The 19,278-nt window shown below is 45.0% G+C and overlaps 1 protein-coding gene and 1 long non-coding RNA gene across 2 annotated transcripts in view; one reads left to right on the top strand and one right to left on the bottom strand.

The window, feature by feature from the left end:
* Nucleotides 1-17,930, top strand: part of GNA14 (G protein subunit alpha 14) — a 182,591-nt gene extending 164,661 nt beyond the window's left edge. The window contains exons 3-7 of the mRNA XM_043890926.1: nt 8,682-8,836; nt 11,328-11,456; nt 12,665-12,794; nt 15,170-15,323; nt 16,446-17,930. Coding sequence (XP_043746861.1) covers nt 8,682-8,836; nt 11,328-11,456; nt 12,665-12,794; nt 15,170-15,323; nt 16,446-16,636 — 759 coding nt within the window. The 3' untranslated portion in view covers nt 16,637-17,930. The remainder of the gene's footprint in view (nt 1-8,681; nt 8,837-11,327; nt 11,457-12,664; nt 12,795-15,169; nt 15,324-16,445) is intronic.
* Nucleotides 3,149-4,590, bottom strand: LOC122685877. Its single transcript, XR_006338570.1, has 2 exons — nt 4,554-4,590; nt 3,149-3,651 (listed from the first exon to the last, which is right to left on the bottom strand). It is a non-coding gene; the product is annotated as an uncharacterized LOC122685877 (long non-coding RNA).
* Nucleotides 17,931-19,278: the final 1,348 nt, after the last annotated feature.

Here is a 19,278-nt window from a genome sequence, read left to right as displayed (position 1 = left end):
GCACATTCATGGTGCCGCCTCTGACAAGCAGTTAGGAATCCACATTCACGAATACGGGAAGGGCAGACACAGCCCTTCTCCTTATAAGCATCTGGCCACTTCTGGTGGGAAATCTTAGCCCATCCTCTTGCTCATCCCCAGTTGAAATGTCTTCTTTGATCTCTTAGCATCTGTGTGTGGATCTGATGTATTAATAGTTCTTCCAAAAGGCATCAGTGTAATTCTGGGATCCTCGAGGGCAGGGCCATGGTCTTCATGTCCCCAGAAACCAGCCCGGGTCTCGCGTGGAGCAGGCGTGTGCTGCTGGGCCCTGAATGATGGTAGAGTCTGGCTGCCAGCGTCTCACTGAGTTTGGGAGGTTTCGGTCACTGCAGCTGAGGCCTAAGTTGTTACCATCACGCAGACCTAAGATTATAGGGAATTTTTGCCCCTAAAAGAGAATTGAATGGGCCAGAATAGAGGATTCCTGGTTTGGTCAGGAAGTCAGAGGGCAATGAGGAATAATGGATTCGTGTAGGGATTGCACTGTATGTAGCTGTTATGTACATTATGTTATGTATGTTATGTTATGTAGCTGTATGTTAGAGCTGTGAAGGTGTTGGAAGGCTATTGCCTCTGCATGTCTGGTATCTGGTCAGCAGGGCTGGTCGTCAGGGAGAAAAACTGGATATGGAAGAGGCAGAGCGAGGATGAACACCAAAGGCAGTTTGTCCCCACGGGGATAAACTGGAAGCTGTGCCTGCCTCTCACATCTCTGTGGTGACGGCCTGGGGGACCTGCAGCAGAAACTGGCATCCTTTGCTGGGAACCCGCATGTCTGCCTGCCCCAGGACGTGGATAGGCTGAAGGAGAAGGTCCAAGTAGGGCGCTGAGGCCCAGCTGTGCCTTTCTCCAAAAGTCAAGTGGACCAGAAGACTACCACAAATGTGTACGTGTGTGTGTGTGTGTGTGTGCGCGCGTGCACGCATGTGTGTGTGTAGGGGGTGCGTGCCCCTTAAACTGGAGCTCTGACCTTCAGAACATGACCACTGGCTTCTCCCACCTCCCCTTCAGATTGCTCTTACAGCCCATTCAAACCCAGAATCATACAGGGAAGGAGTGCTGGGAAGTGTCATGGCAGCTTCGCCAGGTTGACACAGGATAGGGCCAAAGCTTCGATGTCTTAGCTGCATTATTTAGCACTCACTGTAGCTTTGGATGTTTGTGCCAGAGTAATTTATGGCAGGACTCTTTGAAAAGAGCCTTTTAAGTTAAACCCACTGAAGTTTAGACTGACACGAAGAGATAAAGTCACTTGCTTGGCCTTTCATGCCAACACTTTGTAGCTAGTGAATTCTGTTATTTATTTTTGTTGGAGAAAAGATAAGGAGAAAGAGGGCAAAGGTTGGAGTAGAAATAAAGGTTTCTTTTAATCTTGAATTGGGTTAAAAAAAACTTACTTCCCATTCTGAGTGTGCTGGAAGACTGCCTTTCTACAGGAGAATCTAGGCAGCTTTAGCCCCGTGGTTAAATATTCAGATGCCTGCGCCTTGAGTGGGGGTGGACAGCAATGGCTATTGCAAAAGTGCATTCCTCTTGAAGCTGAGTTGTTAAAGAAACTGGAATTGGAAACTGATCAAAGGAAGCTAGAAAACCAATTTTTAAAATGTGTAGTCTCAAACAAATGGCCATTTTGGTAAATATTCTAGGTGTGCTTGAGAAAAGTCTATCTTCTATAGTTATTTTAAATATAGAGCTCTACATATGTCCATGGAGCTTCCCAGGTGGTTCAATGGTAAAGAACCCATCTGCCAATGCTGGAGATGCAGGAAATGCAGGTTTGATCCCTGGGTGGGGAAGATCCCCTGGAGGAGGGCATAGCAAATCACTCCAGTATTCTTGCCTGGAGAATTACACGGACAGAGGAGCCTGGCGGGCTACAGTCCGTGGGGCCGTGGAGAATCAGACACAACTTGGTGACTAAGCAGCATGTGTCCATAAAGTCAAATTGCTGGTCATAACATTTTAACTGTATATATCTTTACTGAATTTTTGTTTATTCTATCAGTTCCTGAGAGATGTGTGTTTCAATTTCCTGTAAGATGAAAATTTGTCTGTTTCACCATTTAGATCTAAGATATTTTGTTCCTATATATTTTAAACCTATATTATTAGTTGCATAGAACTTTAGTACCTTTATGTCTAAATCTTTTCATCATTTGAAATATCTCTATCTCCAGTTATACTTTAAAAGTCTTCCCCCCACCCCCAGCTTTACTGAGGTATAATTGACAAGTAGACCTTAAAGTCCATTTTTATGATAATAGATTCCTCCTTCCTGTGGGTTAGAAGAATGTATCTTTGCATCTTTTTTACTTGTTGCCTCTTTTTGAAGTTGTCTTATCTTCTTATGCTTGATTATTTTTGTGAGTGTGCTGGACATTCATGAGAAAATAATTTGAGGGTGAGGAAGATGTTCTCTTCAAAAAGAAATCTGCTTTTCTTCTGTCAGGTGTCTGGAGACGCTCAGCTTCTGAGATCGTGGTGATTCCAAGCTGAGTTCAAACTCCCTAAGAGCTACCCCTTGGATCCCAACCCAGAGCCAGAGGGCTTCTAAGGGCCTTTTGCTCTTGCTAAACCCTTGGATCCCAGCCACCCTAATCCTGTGATGTTGAAAAGGGAGCTGCTCAATCTCACAACTGCTCCTTCAAGAGCAAGCTGAGCCCCAGGGAGGAAGGTTTTCTAAATGCTGTATCAACTCCTTGGATGCCCTTCTTCCCTACATTCTGGCCCAGCAGTTACTTCAATTCATTAGTTTCCTGGTATTTTCAAGCATACTTTTGAAAATATTTTGTGTACCATTTCTAGCTGTCCTAAGTGGAAGAGTTGATCCGTATTTCCCAGTCTTCATTTGTCAGAGCAGAAGTTGTTTGTTTTTTTATAGAAAAAAAAAAATTCCTTTCTCTAGCATAATTCACCAGCATTTTCTTTAGTATGCAATTTTTGAAATGCTTTCAGAGCTGATCATTATGGAACACTGAAATTTTTATTTCATAATTTTTGTTTAATAGAACATGTAGTATATAGTTCTAGATCTTGATGTGAAATGTTAAAACAAGCGGGGGGGGGCGGTGATTTTGTCAGTCAGAAATACTATGTTACAGGGAACTTTCATTTTTAATTGTATATTTTAATCTGTTTTTAGAAAACTTTTGAGGTTCATAGGCACTACAAATGACAGTAGGCTCTTGAAATATCATGCAATTAGGCTTTTACTATCTAGACTTGTATTAATGAATACAGATTTCAGTGAAAACACTTAAGGACTTAAGGACCTGATGAAAGAACAGGAACTCCAGTGTCCTGACGAAGGAGGGGGAAATCTTCCCTGGTGAGTGAGCAGGCTCGGGGGCCCGCAGTACCGGGGCTCTCCCTGCGAGGACCTGGTGGAGAATGGGGCTGCCCGCTGGGCCCTGGATTCCAGCCGGAGGGGCCTGCTGGGCTCGACAGGGACTGTCACCCGGGCAGCCAGCCATCCTTGTGTGAAGTCAGCAAGGCACCGCATCATGAGCGGCTCCTTCCACTGCCACCCTGGGAGTTTCCGAGTGAAACGCACATGTAGGACATGTTTTCAGTGTTCTTTCCTCAGAGCAATGAAAGGGGTGGTTCTGTCTGAGAAAGGAAAAGAGGAAAAGCCAGGTATGAACTCAGTGTTTGAGAAACTGCTCATGTTTCTGTATCTGCTGAATTTGCTCCAATAATATTTACTCTTTTGTGATTTTTTCTTTTCAAAGAAATGTATGAGTTAGGCAATTTCAAATCAATGTGTTCCCCTACCCTAGGGCTTTTCCATGAACTACAGACCCACCTTATTTATCTGCTTCCTAGTTTCTTCACTTAGATACCAGCCACCTCAGACTCAGCCTGTCTCCCACCCAAAACCTAACATTTCCCTAAATCTGACCCTCTGAGAAAATTTCTTCCCTCTTTCCAGAAAGTCCAACTGTATGACACACAGCCTTCCCCCTTATATAAGGGCGCCCTGATCAGGATGGTGTGCACTGCAGAGGTGGTTTGAACAGGAACGTAAAAATGCTCACCCTCTGTGTGTAACACTATTTAGCCAAGTCAGAGGGAAACCTGCCCAAAACTTCACTTGAAAAAATTTTTTTAAATTATTTTCATCGGAGGTGAATTATTTTACAATATTGTAGTGGTTTTTGCCATACATTGACATGAATCAGCCATGGGTGTACATGTGTCCCCCATCCTGATCCCCCCTCCCACCTCCCTCCCCATCCCATCCCTCTGGGTCATCCCAGTGCACCAGCCCCGAGCACCTGTCTCATGCATCCAACCTGGGCTGGTGATCTGTTTCACATATGATAATATACATGTTTCGATGCTGTTCTCTCAAATCATCCCACCCTCGCCTTCTCCCACAGAGTCCAAAAGTCTATTCTTTACATCTGTGTCTCCTTAGCTGTCTTGCATATAGGGTCATCGTTACCATCTTTCTAAATTCCATATATATGCGTTAGTATACTGTATTGGTGTTTTTCTTTCTGACTTACTTCATTCTGTATAAGAAGCTCCAGTTTCATCCACCTCATTAGAACTGATTCAAATGCATTCTTTTTAATAGCCGAGTAATATTCCATTGTGTATATGTACCACAGCTTTCTTATCCATTCGTCTGCTGATGGACATCTAGGTTGCTTCCATGTCCCGGCTATTGTAAACAGTGCTGTGATGAACACTGGGGTATATGTGTCTCTTTCAATTCTGGTTTCCTTGGTGTGTATGCCCAGCAGTGGGATTGCTGGGTCCTATGGCAGTTCTATTTCCAGTTTTTTAGGAATCTTCACACTGTTCTCCATAGTGGCTGTACTAGTTTGCATTCCCACCAACAGTGTAAGAGGGTTCCCTTTTCTCCACACCCTCTCCAGCATTTATTGTTTGTAGACTTTTGAATAGCAGCCATTCTGACTGGCATGAGATGTTACCTCATTGTGGTTTTGATTTGCATTTCTCTGGTAATGAGTGATGCTGAGCATCTTTTCATGTGTTTGTTAGCCATCTGTATGCCTTCTTTGGAGAAATGTCTGTTTAGTTCTGTGGCCCATTTTTTGATTGGGTAGCTTATTTTTCTGGAATTGAGCTTCAGGAGTTGCTTGTATATTTTTGAGATTAATCCTTTGTTGCTTCGTTTGCTATTATTTTCTCCCAATCTGAGGGCTGTCTTTTCACCTTGCTTATAGTTTCCTTTGTTGTGCAAAAGCTTTTAAGTTTAATTAGGTCCCATTTGTTTATTTTTGCTTTTATTTCCAATATTCTGGGAGGTGGGTCATAGAGGATCCTGCTGTGCTTTATGTCAGTGTTTTGCCTATGTTTTCCTCTAGGAGTTTTATAGTTTCTGGTCTTACATTTAGGTCTTTAGTCCATTTTGAGTTTATTTTTGTGTATGGTGTTAGAAAATGTTCTAGTTCCGCTCTTTTTTTTTTTTCTCCTGCCCCCGCCCTTCTAGTTCCATTCTTTTACAAGTCGTTGACCAGTTTTCCCAGCACCACTTGTTAAAGAAATTCTTTTCTCCATTGTATATTCTTGCCTCCTTTGTCAAAGATAAGGTGTCCATAAGGGCGTGGATTTATTTCTGGGCTTTCTAGTTTGTTCCATTGATCTATGTTTCTGTCTTTGTGCCACCAAAACTTCACTTTTTTAAAAACACACATTGTTAATGTGCAAAAGTCATTCATCTGATATCCTAATAGAATTTATTTAAAAACCAGGGCACCCTTTTTCTCACTCCTCTCTGCCCTGTATAATATTTGCCCTTGGGACATTCTCTGGGGCTCGGCTCCCAGTCCACCAGCCACCTTCATGATGACTCGTGACTAAGAACACACCCTTTTTTGGCTGCACCATGCAGCTTGCAGGATCTTAGTGCCCCCCCAACCAGGGACTGGACCTGGGCCCTGGCGGCGGGGCTGCAGAGTCCTAACCGCTGGGCCACTAGGGGACTCTCCCCTTGGCAGGCCATTCTTGATCAGCGTGACACAAACGACTCCTTTGACTACAGTCTTTCCAGGAAATGGAGACTAAAGAGACAGCTGACTAAATGCAATACATGAGTCTAGATCGGGCCAATGAAGGACATTTATGGGACAACTGCCAAACTTTGGATAAGGTCTGAGGATTAGACTACAATATTGGATCACTGTTAATTTCCTGATATTGATCATTATATATGATTATACAATGTGATTACGTATGTTTGGTTTTAGGAAACTGCACTGAAGTCTTTAGAGATAAAAAGGCACTGAGGCTGCAGTTTTCTTTCAGATATTTCCAGGAAAAAGCATATGTATGAGTTACATGGGCATGTGTGGGTATGTGTATGAACACATGTGGAAGGAGTGAGGAAGAATGATGAGGTTAAGTAGGCGAGTATGAATGGGCAATCTTGAAAGGCAGAGAAGAACTTGTTCTACCATGTTTCCCACCTTTTTCCAAGTCTTAAATAGGAAGTTAAAAAAAAATGATCCAGACAGGTAGAGCTAACCAGGAGAAGACAAAGATGGACAGGAAAATCTCTGAACACGGAGTCCTGGGTGGCTAAGTCTGGTTAGTTCTAAAGTCCCAATTGTTGGGTTTCTAAGGAGCCTCTGTTCTCTTCTTTTAAGCAAGATGTCCCCCAAATCTCCTCCCTTGGCTGAACAAACAATATGTCTCTCTCACCAGGCTGAAATCCCTTGGCTACCTGAAATCCCAGGTCAGTGTCTTTTCCCTAAATTCCTCCTGCCCCAGAGCTTATGTAGAAGGCTGCATTCCTCTGTGATAATTTACTGGGAGTCGCTTTTTATCTACTCGAAGAGCCAAATACTGGCGTGGGCAAATGGGGTATCCTGGGAATCTCCACCATCCGCATTATCCAGTGGAGACCATCTGCTCCTGTGTGGGAGGTGGGCGAGTGGCAAGTGGAGGGAAGAAGTGGGAGAGGCCCTTCTGCTGCGCAGACACTGTCTGTGGTCTTCATTCATCGTTCTCTCTGGTTGAGAACAGGGCACGTGACACAAAATGTGCCAGCAGGCAGAACTAGAACTCCTGGTTTAGGGGCTGTCACTGGGTTCTGTTTTGGCAGACAAGAAATATTTATTAGGCATGTATTGCAATAATGCGGCTAGTTCTGCTTACATTTGGGTGATACTTTATAAATTAGGTTCCCATGAAAATCACTGGCTCCTCTTACAAATGACGATGCTGAGGCAGGGAACCTACTGGGTTCCTTAAATCCCACTGAACTACTTAGAGGTCAGGGTCTTGATTTTCAGTCCAGGTTCTTTCTGCTCACCCATCCTGCACAGACCTTGTTTGAGACTCTACAAAGGGGATCCTTTACCTGCCTGAGGATACCACAGTCTGGGAGAAGATTATATTCACTCTTGATGGATGGAGGGCAAAGCCATGTTGATTTAATCATGGTTCTGGGTTTTTCCGAGTCAAGTGAATCTGTAAGTTCTTCCTTTCCTCTAGCCTTCTGTTGGGCTTCCTGATAAAAAATGCAAGAAAAGAGTGACTTTTCAAGGGGTGTAGTATATACTTAAAGAGACCACAGCTGCCAAAGGATGTTTTGCTGACTCCCAGCTGCCAGTGAATTGCCCGCTCTGCATGATGTAATTGCCCTGAAATCCAGTGAAGAGGGCGGGCTCCTGTCTCCCACAGCAGGACAACGTGCAGCCAAGGATGGGGTGCTGAGTCTCTCAGGCCAAAGCAGGGATGTGCTGTGGATGCAGGTCAATCTTATCACTTTAATTTACTAAGGTTTGGAAAAATTTCTGGCCTCTTGCTTGCTTTCTGTTGATCAGATGATATGATACATGTGGAGCCCTGGGTACACAGTGAGTGTAATGAGTGATAACTGCTGTAGTAACAGTAATTCCAGCAATAATGATATTAACACTCACTGTAATAATAAAGTAGTAGTATTAGAGCAGTCAGGGGTACAGTAAGTGTGGTCCACCCAGTAGGAAAGAGTTTTGTTAGTGATAAATGGTAATAAAAAGCATGAGAACTCTCTGTACTTTCCTCTCAGTTTTGCTGTGAACTTAAAACGACTCTAAAAAATAAGGTCAATTAAAACATATTTAAGAAATGCAGGAAAGAGAAAGCAGACTCATGATTAATGGCTGGGATGTGACCTTTGAATTCTCTGAAGATGACGACACTGCCTTCTTTCCTGCACTGGGGTGGACCCGCTTACCCTGCCCTTGGTATGCCACTAACAATACTGTTGTTTTTAAATTGTTCTATGGGCTGTGCAAGTATTCAAACAAGTTGCATGCTAATGAGGGAGTAATGTTGGTTAGTACAATGATGATCAGTCACTTCAGCATTGCTCCACTCACAGCTGGGTACTGAATGCTGGTGACACTGACCTCCAGGTACTGCTGGGACCAAAGGCCGCAGGTCTGGGGCTCTCTGGGGCTGTCTCCACTGAGCTAAGCAGCCACATCATCCCCACCCAGTGGGGCTGCAACTGAGTGACTTGGCGGTGAGGAGCTCTTCTGAAGGGCACCCACCACACCCCGCATCTAGGGGACATCTTCCCTGATCCACAGACAAGGGCAAGTCTTGTCCCTACGTCACCAACATGAGGGCTTCCTTGCCTTTGCCTAATGAAAGGTTCTTTCCCCTCTGAGCAGGAAAATGCCCAGCTGATCAGAGGAGTGGAAGTAGACAAGGTGTCCACGCTCTCCGGGGACCAGGTGGAGGCCATCAAGCAGCTGTGGCGGGATCCTGGAATCCAGGAGTGCTACGATCGGAGGCGGGAGTATCAGCTGTCAGACTCTGCCAAATAGTGAGTACAGAGCCCCGGGCTGTGGCCACACTTCAAAGGAGCTTCTTACCAGGGAGAAGTGAGCTACCTGCTAAAATGCAGGCACTCAGCGGCAACACAGCCTCCCTCTCCTTTTTGATGCTTCACTTCCCACCTCCTAAATTGAGTCCCCCTAAGGAGCCCCCCAGATAGCTCTCCTTGCCCATACCTACCTTTCCTCTTCTAGTTTTAAGCCTCTGTCCTTGTCACTGAGAGGCTAAGTCAACTGTGGGCTTTCCTTAGTAAAACCGATCTCATTTAGGGTGCTGAAGTTAGATGATTTAAACCAGGACTACACCTGCTTCTGGTTTCTCCGTTTCCCCCTCTCCATATCCCTCTGCCTTCTGGTTTCCTGACCAGCAAAGAGCAGGTCTAACTGCCCTAAAGTCAAGAGTTCAGACCCAACAGTGCAGTACACCCGTCCGTGGCTGATCTGGTGCTGCCCTCAAGTGGACAAGATGGTCACGGAAGACAGCTCAGTTTGGGAGCTCTTTGTTCATTAACTCCTTGTGAAGCAGTAATCAGTAATCTATTAGGGTAAAAAGAAATAAATAGTTCTGCATGCAAACTATCCCACAGAGATCACAGAATTTGATTTTAACAATTCCCCAAGACAATGCCTCTGCCCAGATCACTAGGCAAATAGCTGGATCATGGTCCTTCTTTGAAGGGGTGAGGATTCCTGCTTTTGCAGCTCAGCTCCTTCCCTCTTGCTCTGGGTCATTTCCACCCTCTGAGGGCCCTGGAATTCTTTCCCTAGACCCATCCCCTTCCCTTTAGGTGCTGCCATCACCCTCCAAAGTGGTGTGGGTAATCCACCCATCCTGACAAGCCAGGGGGCAGGAAAGGAAACCGGAATCTTACCTCCTTAATTTCCCTGGCCTTCCTCTGGTGTTTTTCCCAGGCTGAGTGCTGAATGACATGAATCAAGGTTAGTACAACACAGCAAAACAGGAACAGGAACGAAAAGAAGCCCCAGTAAGTCGTTAGATCAGCACAAAGACAGCAGGGCAGAGTCCCCAGCAGGAGGGCAGACAGCCTCTGACAGCTGGGAGCCAGGGCATCCCTGAGTCCTCCTGGTCCAGCCTATGTCACTGGCTTCTGGGAAGGCCCTGGGGAATGGCTAGGGCTCTTGATATAGATCAGCTTGAAAAAGACCCACTAGGCCTGCTGTAGAATTCAGTCGGGCCTGACAACTGGGGCAAGTGCACGGAGAAGAGTGTGGAGAGTGACTAGAGGGGCGGACAGGGCTGTGCAGAGAAAAGGGGACTCAAACCGAGAACAGGTGAGACCCGAGGCTTCCGTGGTCTGGTCAGTGGTGATCACATGTCTGCTGCCACCGTCTGCCTCTTTGGAGAGGTTTTCACTTCACAAAAATGTGATGCGTGTCTGCTCTGTGCCAGGCACTGAGGAAAGGGCTACAGGGACAATTGGTCCTTTCTGCCCTGAAGGCACACACACTCCGGTGGGATGACACAGAGATTCGCTCAGTCGTGTCCGACTCTCTGCGACCTCCACAGACGGCAGCCCAGCAGGCTCCTCTGTCATGGATTTTCCAGGCAGGAATACTGGAGTAGGTTGCCATTCCCTTCTCCAGGGGATCTTCCCGACCCAGGGATTGAACCTGGGTCTCCCGCATTGCAGGCGGATTGTTTACCATCTGAGCCACCAAGGAAGCCTGACAGGCATAAATTAAAGCCCCAGAAGTCCATGGCGATAAGTCCCGGGGCTGCGTATGGGGGTGTGCCCTGGTGGTTCACCTGTTCAGCCCCGGCACACCTAGGGGAGCTCTGCCTGTGGGGGGCCACCTCCGTGTGCAGGGGGCTGCAAGTCGTCAGCACTGCCACTGGCCAGGGCCTCAGTTATTTACTCAAAAGTGCCTTTTTCAAAGGCCTTAACATTAAAAAATAAGTGTCTTCTTATTTTTAGAAAAAGAGACTTGTTCTAAGCCTGGGCTGTAATATATGGCCCAAAACAATCCAAGCCAAGTTTTGGGTTATTTGAGGAGATGTGCAATTTCCCAATGTAACAAGGAACTTTTTGAGAGGACTTCCCATTGGCCTGATTTATGCTTTTATATTTTCCTTAACTCTAATTCACTGAGCAAAGTAAAGGGTCCAAGCACAGCATCTACATTCTACAGTGTTCTTGGAGGAGGGCCTGTGAGAGGAGAACAGATGAAATGTCAGAGAGCCAGGCGCCGTCTGTGGCCCCTGTGGCCTGGCTGGCTCCCTCCCCAGCAGAGCGACAGAGCTGGGAGCCAGGAGGAGAGACAGAGCCGCAGACGTGAGTCTCAGCAGGATCACCAAAGCCTCTGATCCACACTCTCTCCACAGTTTTAGGAGGGCTGGAGGGCTGCTTCTCAGGAAAGTCACTGATGAGTCCATGAACCTGAGTGGGGGTGGCTGGGAGTTGGGGTGACTTTCTGGGTGGGGCACTTCCCCCTTCTCAGCATCTCGGTCTCTAACATCAGTTACCTGACGGACATTGACCGGATCGCCATGCCATCGTTCGTGCCAACACAGCAGGATGTGCTTCGTGTCCGAGTGCCCACCACTGGCATCATTGAGTATCCGTTTGACCTGGAAAACATCATCTTTCGGTAAGTCTGTCTCCTTGACATAGTCCATTAAGAATCTGTCTCTCCAGGCTTGGAAGTCCCCAAATGGGTTCTTCAATGTGTTATTGCTAAAAGGGCTTATATCTCTTAGGGCAATAATGGCCTTCGCCATCACAGGGTATTAGAATTGTGGTTGGTCTCAAGTTGTACAGTGGATACAAACACACCTTTCTATTCCCCTTAGAGAAGAAGAGATCCCCTACTGATGTCTGGAATGCTTCTCGTATGTAACACACACACACACAGATGTATATTTCTGTAACCCACAGATTGGCAATACTGGGGTCTTTTCCCTGAAGTCGAATATTTCTCTTCCTTTCTATTCTCAGCTCCAAGATTTATCATTGCAAATTTCCAAGCACTTTTATATCCGTTCGTTCCCGTGTTCCCCCTAATACTTGTTACACATGGTTGTCTGGAGACAGCACAAGTGCGGTCCAGCCCCCCGATACTCGGCATCTCTGTGAGCACATGCCCTGTGTGCCCACGAATTTATTTGAACCTTTTCAGAATCAATCTCTGCTTAACCCTTCCAAAACCTCCCTCTAGACGGGCCCAGCACAGCATGCCTTAAGTGTATCCTTTGTTACCTGAGAGAGGTCCCCGGACTCATTTCTGTAAACTGCCTGAGCCCTGGAACACTCGAGCTTGTGACTGACCCTTGGGCTATGACACCCTGAAGTTGCCCAAAGACACAGGCGAAGGCTTTGGGTCTCCACATCAGACAGAGGGCACTTACAGGTTTTCTAGGGAAGGGGGAGCATCCAGCTAATGACAAAGAATCTCTGGATTAGCTGGAGGGGCCAGGAAATAAGAGGTGGCGAGTAGTCAGAAGCCTGCCTGCCTGTCTGCCCTTTTGTGTCTGGTATCCCGGCACTCTGGGATGGTTTGGGCACCACCCAAGTGATGCCTGAACTTCTGTCTGGACTACTGCAGCAGCTCCCTAACCAGTATCCTCAAGCAAGCTTCATCTGAGTGACCTCTGCATGCATCTTCAGTAACTTCACTTACATTCTGTTGCCTCCTTTGCTAGGAAACATCGTATGGTTCCTCATTGCCTAAAGCAGCGGTGCTCAAGCATTTTAATCTGAGGATCCCTTTTTATTCTTAACAATTATTGAGGACCCTAAAGAGTGCTGATTTCCATGTGCTTTCCCCCCAGAGAGTCCTATGTTTATTCTATTAAACAGGATGGTGGATGTTGGTGGCCAGCGATCTGAAAGACGGAAATGGATTCACTGCTTTGAGAGTGTCACCTCCATTATTTTTTTGGTTGCTCTGAGTGAATATGACCAGGTCCTGGCTGAGTGTGACAATGAGGTATGCTGGGTGGGGAGTCTGGTTAGCTGTGGAAACAGAAACCTATTTCTGCAGTTTGCAAGAAGCCAGCCCACTCTGGCATTAGGCCCTATCCCTTAGGTTAAGTTGCCTTACTTCTGGAAGTGTAGCCTGTGGGCTGGCAGTCCTGGCATCACCTGGGTGCTTGTTAGGAATGCACACCTTCCGAATCACCCCAGGCCAAATAAAGCAGGATCCTTAAGAAGATCCCAGGTAATCTGAGAATCACTGACCTAGAATCCTGACTCTCACACTTAGATGGACACTGAAATTCCCAGGGGACCTTAAAGAACAACTATGTATGGCCTGACCTTGGACATCTAGTCTTCATGAAGGGCGGAGCCACTCAGAAACATGGGTCTCGGCCTTGGCTGCATAGTGGGAGGGTTTTTTGTTTTTTTTTTTTTCCTTTAAAAACATCTTTAGGACCCTATTGTTGAGATTCTTATTTCCTGGTTTAGAGTTGGGGGTTACCTTCACTAAGTCCCCGGGGATGCGCATATACAACCAAAGTTGAACAACACTATTTCTAATAGACTTACCTAAGGACAGGCTTCCCAACCGCCATGGTGCTCTCAAATTAGGTCCTGAGCTAAGTTGGCCAGGGAAGTGGTACCAGATGCTTGGAGCTGTCTGGGGGCAGCTGCCACTGATCCACCCCAGTCAGGCATTCGGTGCCGTCTGCAGAGCCGCCACGGCACTGGCTGGTTAAATTCCATTAGCTGGATCTGCCAGGAAAGTGAAGAGAACCATCCCGCCCCTTCTTTGTGAGGTTAGGGCTATTTTCTGCGTGATAATCACCGTCTTTTCCCCTACCTTTTGCACCAGACCTCTTGACCTTTTAGAGATACCTCTTGCCTGCAGGGAATGAAAGGAAATCAATAAAGAATTCTGTCCAGGATTAGGCAATAATTATGAACAAATTCTATCTTGTATTTCTTGAAAGCAGACTTTTCTCTGAGGAGCACAGTTACATTAGCTAATTAGTGGTGGATTAGCCCATTTGCTAGTGTCATTGTGCAAAGAAGAATAGAAATCTTGGCTGCCACCCAGCTCTCCCAGTGGACAGAGTTTTTTTTTTTTTTTTTTTAAAGCAAAGGCATTGAGTTATCAATATGAAAAATTAGCTCCAAATTTGTCTCAGGAATTACTTAGAATGTTTCTCAGGGAAGATTAGTCAGGTGCGCCAGGGATGAGTACCTTAGCCTGATATACTTAGAAATTAGTTTCTCCTCTCTGAAAAACCCTAGGTATATGGGGGAAAACGAAGTGGTTGCCACTCCAGACTTTTCTATCCTGGCTGGAGATATGTCTTACCTCCACTCACTATGGTGTATAGGAATGGTTTTTTTCATATGTTGTAGTTCCTTGGAGCTCATTACTGATAACATCATAATTAATGCTAAAGAAGCTTTAAAAACAAGTGAGACCTTACCTTTTTGGGGACAGTCTGGAACTGATCCCCAAAAATTACTGAGTGGGAGAATGGGCCCAGGCATTGGGAGTCATAAGAGCAGAAATTTAGGTGGTGTCCCTCTGTAGCAGGAGGGCCATGTTTCCCAGTCTAAAGGAAGGAAGGAAGGAAAGTGTTTCTTTCTTCTTAGAAATACTTGGGAGAGGGTGGAATGCTAGATTATTGTCACCAGAGAAGATTTATACATGCGCTATTTTCATTTAATATTTTCTTGCCAGTGTCTAATGTTCAGAAATTATGACTGTCTGCATAGCTTTCACTGGATTGTGCTACTGTACAGTCCCGGGAAAGCATCTGCATCTTTGTGAACAGTTTGCTCGCCCATAAATGGGGACCTGTTCCCTGGGAGAGCGTCGGCTGTTACCTGCCTGTCAGACATGGTGCAGGGCAGGTGCTCAGTAGCATTAGCTCTCTTCTCCACCAGCGTCCCTGAGGCCGGTGGCCCTCCCAGAAGAGCCTGCCTTCCTCTCACTGTCACTGGACTCCTGATGCCCAGTCTGGAAGCCCACACCCAGTGAAAGAGCATCTCAGCCCCCACCTGGTAATCCCAGTAGTTACACACAGAAAACGTGTGTCAATTCTGGGTTTCAACCTTCCTTTTCCAAGTTACACAAAAGCCTTTCTTATATCCTTATGTGTTTGGGGGCCAGAGAAGAATTTGCGTGAGAGGAGTTCCAAAAGAGGGTGATTAATGGGAGGGTGAGGATGAGGGAAATAGAAGCAGGAACCACCTGCCACCCCCTCTCCAGCCTGAGCAAGGCCAGCGGCCTGGAGACGACAGCTGGGTGAGAGGACAAATGGATGGAAGCGGTGATTCGGCATGCTGTTCCCAAAGCACTGTTTTTCTTCCTAGTTTATCCTAAATCTCTTGTTTCTCCTTTAGAACCGCATGGAAGAGAGTAAAGCCTTATTTAAAACTATCATCACCTACCCCTGGTTTCTGAACTCATCAGTGATTCTGTTCTTAAACAAGAAGGATCTTTTGGAAGAGAAAATCATGTACTCTCATCTAATTAGCTATTTTCCAGAATACACTGGTAAGTAAGTGTCCATCCTGTGGCCCTGACCTCCCTGGCACCAGTTCAGAGCTCTCAGCATAGCTTATCTGGGCCTCCTTGATCTGCCTCTAACGGACTTTCTTACCATCCCTCACTTCTGAATGGAAGCTCCAGTCAAATCAGCATGTTTTCACCTCAGCCTCTGCACACGCCTCTCCTCTTGCCTGGGATGTGCTGCCAACTCCCTTGCTAATTCTGCTTTGTTCTCTGAGACCCAAATCAGGCACCTCCTCCTTTGGGAAGGCCTTCTGATCCTCACCCCACCTCCTTCCACAGTAGGTGCGCCCCCGCAGGCTCCCCTGGGGGCCTGGGCTTGAGTTGCCCTCTCTGCCTTCAGCTGTCTTGTCCCAGCAGACCCTGAGGGCAGAGACTGTGCCTGACTCATCTCTGCGCTTCTAGTGCCGAAATGTGGCAGCCCCTTCACCAGACAGGGTGGACATGGACGTTATCTTTATGACCTCTCCAAGGTGGAGGGAGAGTTTAGACCCTGTCGCTAATTAATTCTGGTGCAGAAACATTACCAAGTTTGATACTGATATTTAGCCAAGTGGTGTTTAAATGCTCTCCTTTTTCCTTTTATTAGCCACATTGACAATGTAGCATACAGCTCTCAAGCTTCCCAGTCAGACTTGGGAGCTTCGCTGTGTTAGGCCCCATATTCTCTCTTTTCCCTCCTCTACTTCACTTAAGAACTACCTCTTCAGGGACTTCCCTGGTGGTCCAGTGGCTAAGACTCTGCACTCACAGTGGAGCGGGAACTAGATCCCGCATGCTGCAACTAAGACCTGATGCAGCCAAATAAATTAGTATATTTTTAAAGAGTAATTACCTCTTCAAAAATGGTCCAAATCAGAAAATTAAATTAGGTCATTATTTTTCAACAAATCTCTTTCAAGTATGATTTTTAGATACCAGTGGACACTTAAAATACCCTTCTGCAGGTTCATAACAAAATAATGCCCCAAGTAAAAAAGCCTCTAGAAAGAAGATGGCTCAGAGAAGGATTCCTAGTAAGAACAAGAGTACTCTGACTATGACTTTTGAGAGGACCTGGTGGTGAGTTGGTGTCTTTCTTTTTGATTCTGACTGCCCTCATGACAGGACCAAAGCAAGATGTCAAAGCTGCCAGAGACTTTATCCTGAAGCTTTATCAAGATCAGAATCCTGACAAAGAGAAAGTCATCTATTCCCACTTCACATGTGCTACAGACACAGAGAATATCCGCTTTGTGTTTGCTGCTGTGAAAGACACAATTCTACAACTAAACCTGAGGGAATTCAACCTGGTGTAAAAGCTGCTGGGCACCCCTCACCCGGGCCAGAAAACCAGATTTATTTGCAAGTGCTCTGACATCACCCAGCTCAGCCCACTTGGTGGCGCCAAGTCCATCATGCAGCCACAGGGATGGGTGATGGAGCTTGTAAGATGTTTGAATTCAGCAAAACGTTTTCAAAGTCTTGCTTTTACATTTCTATTCTTCACTTTAAGCTGTAAGATTCTTTGTATAATTTTTGAATTTGGTATTCTACAGAATTCTAAAAAGCCACTGTGATTTATGGTTTTTTTTAATTGAAGTGTGTGTGCCATTAGAAAAATCACGTAACAGAGGAGCCTATCAATTTATAGATCCTGCTTTGAGACCTCTAGTATTGGTTAGGTAACCTTTTTTTAAAATTAAATATTGTAATTGTTTTTCTCTCTTCATGCTGAAGTATTCAACATGCAACCAAAGATTTGTTTTTTAAGTTTGTTTTTGTGTTAACTTTCTAAGTCAAATTAATGATTGTATCAGTACCTCTAATTTAGTTTTGCCACAATTTGATTACTATGGACTCTAGATAGTATTATGCTGTACTGGTGAAAAATGTGTGGTGAAAACTTACACACACATATATATTCCAATGGAGATGACCAGGCCTTATAAACTTATGAAACAGCTAACAGCCCAAATTGTTTAATGAATGTACTGTACCCTCTGCCAGAGTTCTGAAGGCCACCACAGATTTGCTGTTTGAACCATGTATGTCGTGCCTTTCTGAGGAGGCTAAGAATATACCATTTTGCCATTAGCACTGGATTATGTTTCTTTGAGCTCATGGTTGATTGATAGTTCTGCTCCTAAAAAGAAAAATGCTGTGGCTTTAATAACTCAGAAACTTCCTAAATGTCCCTATCTGGGAGGTAAAATAATTTTCCTTCCACCCTTCTAGGTTCTTGGCTGAGACCTCACCCCTCTAATAATAAAATAATGTAAGCCTAACACCATGTATCCTCCTGTATACATGGGAGATATCCTGGAAAACTGAGTTTAACTCTACTAAAATGACTCAAGCCATCACCTTAAATACTTTCTTTAGCTGAAGATGCAAGAAAGATGGAGGAGAAGAGAAGGTCACTTATGGGAGGTTAATAGGTAAAGCACAATAAAAAAGGGTAAGGTTGTTTAGCTGAATTAAGATGGGCACCTTCTACATTGATAATTTGTCATTTAGGATCACCCTTCTAGGAACAGAGGAGACACATTTAAAATGGAGAGTTCCTTAAAATAAATGTATATTTCCCTTTCAAAAGGGTAACTTCTCCTAGATTTTCAGAGCTTTTCCTGTGTCTCTTGTTTCTTAAAAACAATCACCAAAAGCACATGAAAAGATGCTCAACATCACTAATTAGTAGAGAAATGCAAATCAGAACTACCATGAGGTACTTCTTCACACCGGTCACAAGGGCCATCATCAAAAAATCTACAAACAATAAATGCTGGAGAGGATGTGGAGAAAAGGGAACCCTCAAACACTGTTGGTGGGAATGTAAATTAGTGCAGCTACTATGGAGAACAGAACAGAGGTTCCTCAGAAAACTAAAAACAGAACTACCATAAGATCCAGCAATCCTACTCCTGAGCATATATCCAAGAAAACCATAACTTGAAGATAATATGCATCCCAATGTTCACAGCAGCACCATCTACCATAGCCAAGACACAGAAGCGACCTAAAGGTCCATCAACAGATGAATGGATGAAGAAGGTGGGGCACACATACACACTGGAATATCACTCAGCTACGGAAACGAACACCACAGTGCCACCTGCAGCAACATAGATCCACCTAGAGATCATCATATGAGTGAAGTCAGAGGAGGCCAAATACATCACTTATATGTGGAATCTAAAAAATGGTATAAATGAACTTATTTACAAAACAGAAGTAGAGTCATAGATTTCTAGATGTTGAAGCTAAAGCATCTTCCAAGTTTGAATGCCTCTGATGTCATCAGATGTTCAGGTAAACTCCCTGAGTGGCCCACAGAGCACCAGGCACAAAGATGATCTAAACATGAGCCTTTTGGGCTGTTTCTCTGAAGTTTATAGCAATCCACTTATCATTTAGTTCGCAGGACTTTGGGAAATACTTTTGTATTTGTAGAAAACAAACTTACGGTTACCGAGGAGGGGGGATGAACTGAGAGAGTGGGACTGACACCTATACACTATATAAAATAGACAGCTAGTAAGAACCTGCCATATAGCACAGGGAACTCTACTCACTACTCTCTAATGACCTATATGGGGAAAGAACCTAAAATAAATAAATTAACTAGTTTAAAAAATCAGCTCTAAGTAATTCTTATACTAAAGAGGTGTATATTTGGGTCACATACTCTGTTCCCCTTCAGTCCTGTCTTTAAAAGTTCAGTGAAGTTTTATAGTCCAGAAGCTAAGTTGATAGACTATTATTTCATTGAACCAACCTCTCAGTCTTGAGAGTAGGTCAGTTCAGTTGAACAGCTGTCTCATTTCAGGAGCTAGTGTTGCAGGTGGGGTCCCGAAGTTAGCCTTAAATGGTGTGAGCAATTAGGTACTTATCAACAAGCATGTCTATGGAACCAAAAGAAAAACAAAAGTTAGTGGTTGGGGCAAATTATAAACCCAGC

The sequence above is a fragment of the Cervus elaphus genome, chromosome 29 (assembly GCF_910594005.1).
Source record: "Cervus elaphus chromosome 29, mCerEla1.1, whole genome shotgun sequence".
Classification (NCBI taxonomy): Eukaryota; Metazoa; Chordata; class Mammalia; order Artiodactyla; family Cervidae; genus Cervus; species Cervus elaphus.
Note: the sequence above shows the minus strand (reverse complement) of the source record. Positions and strands in the feature narration are given on the sequence as shown.